The 12160-nt window shown below is 32.6% G+C and overlaps 1 protein-coding gene across 1 annotated transcript in view; it reads right to left on the bottom strand.

Annotated features, from left to right (window-relative positions):
• LOC126737676 (acid sphingomyelinase-like phosphodiesterase 3a) overlaps positions 1–12160 on the bottom strand; it is a 335578-nt gene that overhangs the window by 57196 nt on the left and 266222 nt on the right. Inside the window, exons 4-7 of the mRNA XM_050442671.1 lie at positions 9474–9682; positions 8697–8851; positions 8434–8629; positions 5745–5857 (exon numbers count right to left, since the gene is read on the bottom strand). Of these exons, the coding sequence (XP_050298628.1) occupies positions 5745–5857; positions 8434–8629; positions 8697–8851; positions 9474–9682 (673 nt within the window). The remainder of the gene's footprint in view (positions 1–5744; positions 5858–8433; positions 8630–8696; positions 8852–9473; positions 9683–12160) is intronic.

Raw genomic sequence — 12160 nt, 5'->3', positions numbered from 1 at the left:
AGTTATGTAAATAATCTTTTTAAGGCTGCAAAATTCTCATCGTCCGATGTCATTCCAGCGTGTCCCAGTTCCATAAATTTTCTATCACCTATTAGCTTTTTGAACAAAGTCAAACTTATTTGTTTTTCTGATTGGCCTTCACTAATATTTGCTTGTGGTTCTCCTATACTATCAATAATATCCGTATTTTTTCCTAGGCACTTGGTATAGTCTATTGCATTGGAGTCCCAAGGAAATAATCCACATGCTTTAAAGCCGTTTGATATAGTTGTTGAATCAAGTTTTTCCACTGCCGTGTACAAAATAGGAGCAAAATCTTCTTTTCGGAGTTTCATGAATGGATGATTTCTTCTCCAGTGCAAAACCCCATAACGCCAAAGATTTTTTAAGGATCTGAAACTGGCAACATCGGCGGGTTGAAGAATTTGAGTGGAGTTGGGATATAGGGCTATTAGGACTATCTCCAGCCTAGAGCATAAGGTATTTACTTGGTATGTGACATGTGTTTTGTGTTCATCAACAAATACTATTACTGGAAACAGAACTCCAGATTTGATAAGGCTGGGATGCAAGACAAATTCAAGGTAAAATAAAATTTTCACAGATATCAATAAATAAAATTGATATCTGTGAACCACTTTTTAATATCACTTTCCGCTACATTTGCTAAAGCTGAATTAACCGCCTCTGCAGTTCGATTTGCTAATTCAGGAGGCCGCTTTATAAAATGGTTGAACCATTTATCGCCTGGTAAATTATTTTTGAATTGTGTTCTTCTATCAGTTTGATTTAGAAATGTTTGAACAGATGTTTGAATGTCAATTTTACGCCTTGGGAAACCTTTGCACTAACTATCAATGATCCATTCTTTTAAGTGAATCTCCTCCACCTCTGTCAAGTATGTAGACGGACCTTTTTTTATTTTTTTGAATTTTTTACTAAGTCTGAACTGTAGGGTTGCTCTTGGAATCTTATACTTTCGAGATGTTGCCTTTTTTGATTCTCCTGATCGAATTTCTTCAAGAGCTTTGTGAAAAATTTCCTCGCTATATCTGGTGGAGCCATTGGGGCGATTCTGTTTTCGTTTTGGAGCCATCTTAAAAAAAAAGAAACCTATAAAACCTCTATACTTAGGTATGTACGTTTTTTCTTGATGAAACACCCTATATTTTATATGCTATATATTTTTAATTATAAACACCGCAGATGTAACATGGAACAAGTACTTTGTTACATCTGTTTAGATACATAAAATTTTAGGAATTTTTTTTTTGTGGGTATAACAACTGCCATTATCTTATTCATGACTTTTTTAAAATGTAAATAAAACCCTGTATGAAAATACTGTCAAATCATTCTTGGTTTAAAAGATATACAGGGTGTTTAATATTTGAAAGCCTATAATACAGGGTGTGTTTGATTTTGAGAATAAAAGTTAATAGGAACATATATCGTAAGCCTTAAATTTAAAAAATAATGTTTAAAAATGATACCACGTGCACGCTTCAAATTAAGAAATTCTTTTTTAATTTTAATAAATTATAATCAATCTATAAATGTATAATCAATTAAACTTTATTGTCTTTATTTATCTGTACTTCTGGCGGCCGGCCCGCCATCAGTTCATGATTTGCTCGAGTGGCCCCTAGTCTGTGCAACCATAGTAGTGATGTGCAACGATTACTTTTATAAGTATCGAGTAGATACTGATACTTTGACTTGAAGTATCGGATACTTTGTATTCGTTACAAAGTAATCATTACTTCTATACTTCTTAGTTGTTAGTAAATATACGGACGAATATTAAGATTTTTTTATGAATACCTATATTAAATTTAGGGCTTGCTCTGGCGTTTGTTATATTTTTTGAGTATAATAGAGGGTTATCAAGTTTCAGTAAGATATTACAAAATGCACATTACCCAAAACAAAACACAGTTATGCAAGTATAAAATGGGGTTAATTATAAGACTTTTATAATGGTATTAAAATATTTATCGAAATAAAAATTAAAATAAACTAGAAAAACATTTGTATCAAAATAATATATTAAATGTAATAATTGCAAACAACACAAAACAAAATAATTAAGAATATCTAATTCTAATGGGTATAGGAAAATATATAGTAAAAAATTCGGAAAATGAATTTAGAGAAGTTGTGAATTGCCGTTTAAAAACATCACCTTTTCTACATTTTTTGGTTTAATTCTGCTCCTGCGATCTGATACTAATTGGCCCGCCTTAGAAAATACCCGTTCACTTGGAACAGAAGTTGCCGTTACGCCTAAGTATTTTCGTGCCAACTCTGCTAAATTTGGATACACTGCTTCCCTTGTTTTCCACCATTTTAACGGGTCATCATTCCTTTTAATGTTTTGCTCTTCGGTATACTGCTTATCTTCAATAATTTAAGTAGCTACCGTAGATGTATTTTTCGATATTTTCGCATCAAAACATTTCCAGATTGACTCCTCTTCCACAGTATCCTCTTCATCTATTGACATATTTTGCACGTCCGTAGCTTCATTACTTTTTTTGATAAGCATTGATATTTCAGAAACTAAAAGTTCTCTCACTTGAACTACTGCATTATCGTCACTGAAACCTTTTTTTTTTAAAACGGGGATTCAAATAGGTTGCTTTTGCAAATATAGTGTTGTATTCCATTCGATTAAATCTCGTTTTTAAGCCTTGTATTAAATTGTTTTTTAAATCTAAGGCAGCGTTATCATCTGTTTGGATCCCGCCCAAAAATTGTTTTAAGCTTTCAATTAAGGGTATTATTTTAGAAACACTTATACTTCTTTCGGCACTTAGTTCTCTTGTCACCTCCTCAAAAGGTTTTAAAAGAGCACAAAATTGTTTTAAGAGCGACCATTCATCCACAGTTAATGCCTCCACCGGATTATGTAAAATGCCAATAGCTGCTTCAAGTGGTATCTGAATTTCACAAATCCTTTTAAACATAAAATAAGTTGAATTCCAACGAGTTACAATATCATTAATTAATTTTAGATTTTTACTTATCATCTGCATTTGAAGTTCATTAAGTTTTCCTGCTGCTGTGGTACTGCGATGAAAATATTCTACAATATTTTTAACTTTGTTTTGCAATGGCTGTAGCTGTTTTAGGGCATCTTGAACGACAAGGTTTAAAGTATGAGCCAGGCATGGTAGATTTGGCCAACCAGTTAACCTTATTGCAGCTGTAATATTTCTTGCATTGTCAGTTACAACAGCTTCAATTTTACTGCAAATGTTCCATTCATTTAGAATATGTAATAGCTTGTTTCTGATATTTTCAGCCGTATGATTCTCTTCAAAATGAAAACAACCCAACAACAATGACTTTGGTGTCCACTCTTTATTTACATAATGGGCAGTTACCGCCATATAGTTTTCAACAGAACGTGACGTCCAAGTATCAGTAGTAAGCGTGATAAACTCTGCTTCATTTAATAAAGATTTTACTTTTAAAACAACGTCATCATATTTTTGGCTTAGTAAATCTCGACTAAAAGTTGTTCTTGATGGTAGTTGATAAGAGGGATCAAGAGCAGCTACTAGAGATTTAAATCCATTATCTCCGACGACAGAAAATGGTTGCAAGTCTTGCAAAATCATGTTTAAGACCATTCCATTTAAAAATTTTGTTCTAGAAACGGATGCTGGGCGTACAGAAAGAGTAGACATTTTGGCTTGGGAATAAACCTTGCGTGCAGGAACTTTTCCCGCAAATTGAGGTTTTAAGGCATTTGTATTATTATTATCACCAACCTGTGCAATATCTAAACTAGTTAAACATCCTGCTCGATCAGATTCAACATTAGGAACATTGGCCAGTTTATTGCTTTCAATACTTTTATCTTCGTGAAGCACTGAGAAATGTTTTGCTTTTAAATGTTTTTGTAAATTTGACGTGGCTCCGCCTTTATAAGATAACACACTCTTACAAATATCACACTTAGCTTTTTCACTGCTGACCACAGTAAAATGCAACCAAACTTTACTCTTTTTTTTTATCAGACATCACGCAAATTCAAAACAACGTAAAACTAAACTTTTAATAAAACTGGACGCCACGGTAACTTACTTAAAACTGAGCCACTTCTTTAAGTTCCCTATAAGTTTTTAACCTGTCTACCTTATAATAAATTTTAAAATTAAATAAGTAGGTAGTAAAATAACGCCTTCTTAGGAAATAAACAAAATTATTTTTAAAAAAACAACCATAATTCCTTTTCCTTGTAATATCTATAATTTATGACTATGACCGCCGTCCGTCATTATCACATTATTTATATTATAAATAAACTGAGACACACCCTAAACAAACCGCCGCGCCGCCGCGCCGCTCGGTACCTACCCTGCCTCGCCAGCCGCCACACTTACTTGATACTTTAATACTTATGCTAATAAAAAGTAATCAAGTAATCGGGCACGACGGACGAATTCAAATACTTTTACCTACAACAAGGTATCGAGTATCGAAGTATCAAGTAAGTACGTGGCGACAACGCCGGGTAAATATAAATAGGTATTATTTTATTGATTAATTATTGTTGGGCCGATCGGCGGCGGTTTATTTCATTTTATTAACAATATTGCTATATTTTACTTATAAAATATATTTAGTACGCGTAAGTAGCCACTGGTGACGTGGAAATTTGGGATTTAAAAAAGTATTCGAGTAACGAGTAGTTGGGCTCGAAGGATTCGATTACTTCGAATCTTCGCATGTATCAGATATTAAAGTATCGAGTAGATACTATCCGCACATCTCTAAACCATAGTCTTGATGATGCATTTTCCTTTTTAATAATTTACGAATAAAATTCTTGAGCAGGACGAACTTTTGGGTCTAATATCAATATAAGTTTGATATATTTTATACAACATATCAACACATACCAAAAATATTTTAAGAGGTTTTAACTTGGTGTTTATATTTGTCAAATTTCCTGATTTAAGATCCTTAATATAAGTTATTTTCATCTGCCGCAATTTAATTTGAATTTCCCGTAATTAATGCAATCTTAAATTTAAACAAAATAATAATAAAACGTTTAGTACTCGAATGCAAGTTTTTTAAATTCTTAATTTGGTTACCAGATGTTCCTTATCTGATGCGTCCTTCATTGATAAATTTCCTCCGAAGTAAAGGCTTTTGCTTTTTTTACGCAATATTCCACCGACTTTCTGGAATAAATGCGGCGAAATTCAAATATGTAACGTGTGCTTTTTAGCATGGAATAATGCTTCCAAAGCGGTTACATTTATATATATGATATTAAAATATATATTTAGGGGAAAGTTGTTCTCGTGAAGGTGGAGGCTCGATCGATTATCCACTTCGGAAACACTATACTAAGTCCCAATTTTTTAAACTCAGAAACTAAATTCCCTTAAACAGTAAATAGCAAAATTACCATGATAATTAAACCTTGAGTACTAAATCAATACTTATGGTGTAAGTAATAGGTATAAAAAAATATTTAAAATTCGTGAATAATAAGATTTGAGATATTGAACTTTTTAGTTAATAGAAAAAATATCCGCAACTGCCTAGAAAAATTCCAAATCTCATCCACTAATTAAATGACATCTTTGGATCTGCGATGGAAAATTCTTTCTTAAATATTTCATTTTTCTACTCCTAGCTAATAATGATTTAAACTTAATAATATTGATTACAAAAAATATGAACTTTTTTGCCAAAAGATAGAAAAAAAAAATACATACCTGTCCAGTATCTTTGTCGAACTTGTATAGCCTCAAGCCCGGATTATTAGGCCCAATATGATTTCTTTTTGGGGTTACAGATGGGGCAATTAAGGCCCAAGAAATCGGTCTCCCTAGAATTAAGTTAAATACCAAATATAAAACTACATATAAGAGAAACAAAATTACATATAGAATATTAACAAAAGAATTGAGTTGAATCCTGCTTCAGTGGCAATATTTTTAGAAATAACCTTTAAAGAAATTTTATACAGTGACCGCCTAAAGTTCCGCATAAATTCGATAAAAATTAGAGACCTGATTTTTCGAGAAAACGCTTAGACCCGACGATTTTTATTTTAAGTTGTGCATTATTTCACATAATTTTTTATATACAGGGTGGAACAAAAAAAACCGTCATCGGTAATTTTTTTAAATGGAATGCTATGTTTTTTATTGCATTTATAAAATAAAGGCGAAATTACAAGCAAGTTTCGTATAACACACCTTATCTCAAAACTCAACTGTTTCCGAAATATTTACATTTAAATAACAAGAAAACAAATAAGTACGTCTATTTACAAATTAAGGTAAAATCGAGGATAAAAATAATGCCAATTGTTTCTATTTCCATGGTTGCACTTGTAAAGAATCTCCATTTTCGAATGTCACTGTCAGTTCGAAAATTATTAGTTTTTATCAGAATAAATTATGGATAATTTAACGGAAACTCAACGAATTGAAATTTTGATGATGCTAGGGTACGGGGATCGAGTGCGCACGCAAACAGAAGTAAGTGAATTGTTTAATGCCAAATACCCAAACCATCCTATTTCTCAGTCAACAGTTAGTAGATTAGAGTGCAAATTCATAACTTCAGGTCATGTTGGGGATTTGCCAAGATCAGGTCGTCCAAACATTTCTGAAGAGACAAAATTAAACTTTCTGCTCTCCGTCGAAGAAAATCCAAACAATGCTAATTTACAAATTTCAAAATCAAAATGTTCAAAACAACAATTATAAATAATTATAATTCCTACATTACTGGAGGAGCATGACCCTTTTTCATATTTCATTTCGGAAACCATTGATGGATAGTGAGAGGTCAGTTATATGTTTGTTTACTGTAAATGCACTACTATAAGAAAATGAGCATTTAGAAATTTCCTGACGATGCCGGGGAATGTCTATATATAAGACGTTTATATATAATAGAGGCTTGATGTATATTAGCTTTAAGTACAACCGTGTTAAAAAGATAGAGTGGGCATTAATTTTTAGGTATCTTGTAGCAAAAAATAATGCAATGTAAATCTTTTCACAATAACATATTAAGCCAACCAAGACTCTTCACCTTACGTGACACTGCAAGAGGCTTGCATATACCTAAAATCTAATACACGTGTTTTGCATTTTTTCATAGTTTTTTTCTAACCGCGTTTTCTAGGGGCCATAAACCATATCACAGAAAGCAAAATGTGATTAAACAAGAGAGTCGTTATACTTTACAAATTTCAGTTGATAATAATATAGCCGGAACGTCAGTAAGACGCATCTTAAACGCAAATAAATACCACCCTTATAAAATTAGACTAATACACTAATTAAATAAGGACGATCCTGATCGAAGAAACTAATTTTGCGAGCAAATGATAACCATTTGCAATAATAACCGTCAGTTTGTGTTACGAGTTTTGTTTTCGGCTGAAGCAACTTTTTATTTAGACGGTGTCGTAAATCGGCAAAATTATTGGTACTGGTCAGTGTCAAATCCACACTGGGCAACTGAGGCTCATACACGGTACCGTAAATCTATTAATATTTGGGGGGCTGGTATCCTGGAAAATGAAGTAATAGGGCCATACTTTTGCGAAGAAAACTTAACAGGACAACGCTATTTGAATTTTCATCAAGAAGATCTTATCCCTGCTTTGGCTGCCCTATACCCAGACGAACAAGACTGCTGTCCCGACAGATAATTTGTGGTTTCAGCAAGACGGCGCACCGCCACATTTCTTTCGAGATGTCCGTAATTACTTGGATACAGTGTTCCCAGAAAGATGGATAGGACGAAGACGGCCAATAGAGTGGCCGGCCAGGTCACCAAACCTAAATCCCTGCGACGATTTTCTATGGGGGTTCCTGAAAGTAAAGTTTATATTGAGAAACCAAACAACGTAGAAGATTTGAAAAATAGAATTAGATATGAAATTAGACGTATATCACCCGAAATAATTGATAATGTTTTACATGAGTTTGTAAACCGTCTTGCTTTCTGCCAAGAAGTAAATGGGGATCAGTTTGAACACTTAGATTAATAATAGTCTTCAGAGTTTATAACATTTTATCCCCCATTTTATCTTAATTTGTAAATAGACGTACTTACTTACTTTCTTGTTGGTTAAATGTAAATATTTCTGAAACAGTTGAGTTTTGAGATAAGGTTGTTATACGAAACTTGTTTGGAATTTCGGCTATATTTCATAAATGCAATAAAAAATACAGCATTCCATTTAAAAAAATGACCGATGACGTCATATCTTTTTTTTGTTCCACCCTGTATACAAAAATTTATGTGAAATAATGCGCAACTTAAAATAAAAATCGACGGGTCCGAGCGTTTTCTCAAAAAATCATGTCTCTGATTTTTATCGAATTTATGCGGAACTTTGGGCGGTCACTGTATATAAATTTTTTATGCTTTTTTTACCTCCTTTATCATAAAATACCCTAAAAGTATCAGAATGTAAATGTCCATAAAACTGTCCCACGATAATGTCCGAATAGTTTCTAATCAGTTCGATGTATATTCTGTTATGGTATTCACTGTATGCTCCATGGGATGGATGATAGAGACCTTTTTGTCTTTCGTCCCAACCTGGTGGGACATGACCCACCAAATATGCCTAAAAAGAACGATAGAAATAATAAAAATGGTCTAAAACGTATTAGGGTTGTACAGTTTTTTCTTACCGTCTCTTTAGATCTTTTAAACTTTTGAAGCCATTTTTCAAGCCACTTCCATTGCTTCAAGGCTTCCTCGTCCACTTCACTTTTTTTCATTAAATTCGTGTTCAAGACTACTATTTGCAGCTTCAGCTGTTTTCGTTCGATGATATAGTAACCCCCTAAAATTATTTTAAGGTTATGTTTTCAATAATTTTTTGGCTTCCGAACATAAATTCTAGGGCTTAGTCTAAAAACAAATATCTTCTTTTCAAATAATCAAAGAATCCTTATGAAAAGAGGCAAAAAATAATGACATTATTTTCCATTTCTTAACTTGAGAAATATTAAAATAATCAATAAAAAATATTAAAGGGATTAATGGGGTTGATATGAAGCACCAAACTTTTATAGTCTCTTTATGTTTACATTATCACATAAATCCCAAATAAAATTATAGGGTGAAAACCGAGAAGTTTTCTGATTGAGGCGACTATACATATTAAAATAGCCATTAAAAACAATAATTGACTAATACGATACAATCAATAATTTACCCTCATAAAATGCAAATAACGCGAAAATAATTCGATAGATATATGATACACCCGGGGCGAAAAGCGCAAATCAATGAACAAATTTACTTTTTAGATTAGAGAATTTGTTACACACGAATAAGAGAGGGCCGTTAGTCATGCTTAAACTGTTTGCAAATCGGATCGGATTTCGGATCCAATAATTTTTCCATATATTTGGATTTTTATTTTTGGTTATTTAGGATGGATTCTGGCATAATAATTATACCTGTATCGAAAGTTTTCATGGAATCGGTCGGTAGCCATCTGGACCACATTCTACCCAAATGTTTCCGAAAAACGGGATCGTCGTGTCCCAGGGCGGGAAAAACAAATTGGGCTGGAAACGTTTTTCCTAATAAGTCCGTTAGGCCTTGTATGATTTCCATTTGACGGTTCGTTGAGATGTGATGGGTGGCGAAGTGGGAAAGCCCATCCCTGTAAATAAAATAGGTTTATTTTGGATTTTAAAGCAGGGAAATGTAAACTATAATCTATACAATTAGTATTAGTATTACCTCTAACAATGATAGTATGAAAATTAGGCAAGACAATTAGAAAATTAAGTAATTGTTTAACCTCCAGTGCACCTACCCCAAAAATTTCAAATGGGAACGCCTATTTTTTTTAACATTTTTATGTTTCTTATAAAATTCTAGATAAACCGCATTTTTTTTCATTCAAAATTGTGACTTAACCTCACAAATGAGTAAAATGTAATATAATATCTAATTTTAAAACAGATTGCATTCATCGCCATAGTACTTCGTTTTAAGTTGTTTCTACCTACCAATTCAATATAATAAAAGTTCATGTATTCATTTACATTTCGTCTACGATATCGGCACTACAAAACATAAATCAATTTAGTTTTTTTGCCGTTTTCGAGAAAACAAGATTTTCATTTGGCTTATGCCTGCTATCAAATGGTAAGTAGATACTTGTTCTTTAATTGCCTTATTTATTTTATGTTCTTCTAGAATCAGTAAAAAAATCTGTGAAAGTAAATTTCTTTAATAAATAATTTCAATAGTTTTCAATAATTAGTGTCATTTCGTAAAATGGTTTACAATATTGCCGAACGCGTAGAAATGATTTTCATTTATGGAGCTCAAAATCGTTGCTTTGCAAGAACGGACATTCAACGAAAGACATCGTGAAAGAAATGTTGGACACAAGTACATCCATGACTTAGTAGCTAAATTTGAAGAAACAGGATCTGTTAGCAATAAGAAAAGGAATGAGCCAAGACTGCTCAATGAAGCAGCTCAGATTGAGGTTCTTGGTAAAGTTGCTATGACTCCCACTATGGCCCTTCGTAAAGTTGCAGGTCAAACTGGTGTTCTCGTATGTCAGTTAGGAAAGCTTTACTTTTGGAGCTTTACAAATTTCATCCAGACAAACTCCTAATTACTCAAGAATCAGGGGATGCGATCGACGTATTGAGTTTTGCGAAATTATGACGGACAAGATTCAGACCACATTAATAAAGAATATCTGTTTCGGTGACGAATGCACTTTGTTGTTGACTTACTTAAATGGCAAAGGCAACAAACAAAATTGTAGTTATTAGAGCGACTTCAATCCTCACATTATTAGAGAGGGACATAAGCACTACCTTCAAAAATTAAATGTTTGGGCGGGTATATCAGGCAATAGCATCATCGGTTTTCTCTTGATCAATGGAAATTGAAATGATAAAATTTATGCAGAGATGTTAGACGCAACTATAGAACCTCTTATAGTTTGTGAGGTGGAAAATCAAAGGGTCGCCAATGAAAATCTTGCTCAAGATGAACAGGATGGAGCGCCTCCGCATTTTGTATGCCCAGTTGGATAATCATTACCCAGAGTAGTGGATTGGTAGGAGGGGATCCATAGAATGGCCACCCATATCACTAGATCTGATACCGCTGGATTTTTTTATTATGGGGTTACTGTATTTAAAACTCAACCAGATTCAATACAACAATTACAATAAAAAAATTGTACAGGAGTGTAGAAATATTTCACATGAAACTCTTCAAAACGTCCGAGAACAGTTTGAATACCAGCTGTACTTGTAATTGGAGAAGAATGGAGCCCATTTTGAACAATTCATAAAGTAGTAAAGGTAAGGTTTTTGATATTTCATTATCATTATCATAATTTTTTAAAGAGTTGCTTTATTTAAATGTACATAAAATACATTTCACTCATTTGTGAGGTTAAGTCAGGGTTTTTAAAGAAAAATAAATTGCAGTTTATGCATAATTTTATAAGCAACACATAAATGGTACAAGAAATAGGGATTGCCATTTAAAATAGGATTTTAGGGATAGGTGCACTGGGGGTCAGGAGGTTGAAAGTACACGACAACAAATACAAAAATTTTCGCCCTTGATATGTAAATTGACGTATTTTGCTTAGTTTTCGTACTATCATTGGTAGAGGCAATATTACATGCTGTTCATTTTCAAATTGTCACCCGGTATGTAAAGAACCATATATCGCTATATATTTATATTAATTGATATTAAAGTTGAACTATTTTAAATGAAGCATAACTTAATAGAGGATGAGACCCTCCCTTCTATTATTAATTGAAAAACTACCATTATGGTTTGATTATAGGTGGAAGTCCATGCAAAATATTATTAAGTTATTCAGGGACAACGTTTCGAGATTCTTCAAGACTTAAAAAAAGTTTATAATTTGTCTAACATATTTAAATTATTAATGGTAAGTTATTGAAATTTAAAGGATATGTGAAAAGTAAAACTTGAACAATGTTCATTATTTGAGTTTACCCATTAAAACTATAGTTCTTGAAAACTTAACAACTCTATGATTTCTAGGGTTATATATTTCTAAATTTGAACACAAAAAAGTTAACGGTCAAGAAAACATAAAAAAATTTTAAAAATTTAAAAGTAA

Source organism: Anthonomus grandis, chromosome 6 (genome assembly GCF_022605725.1).
Source record: "Anthonomus grandis grandis chromosome 6, icAntGran1.3, whole genome shotgun sequence".
Classification (NCBI taxonomy): Eukaryota; Metazoa; Arthropoda; class Insecta; order Coleoptera; family Curculionidae; genus Anthonomus; species Anthonomus grandis.
Note: the sequence above shows the minus strand (reverse complement) of the source record. Positions and strands in the feature narration are given on the sequence as shown.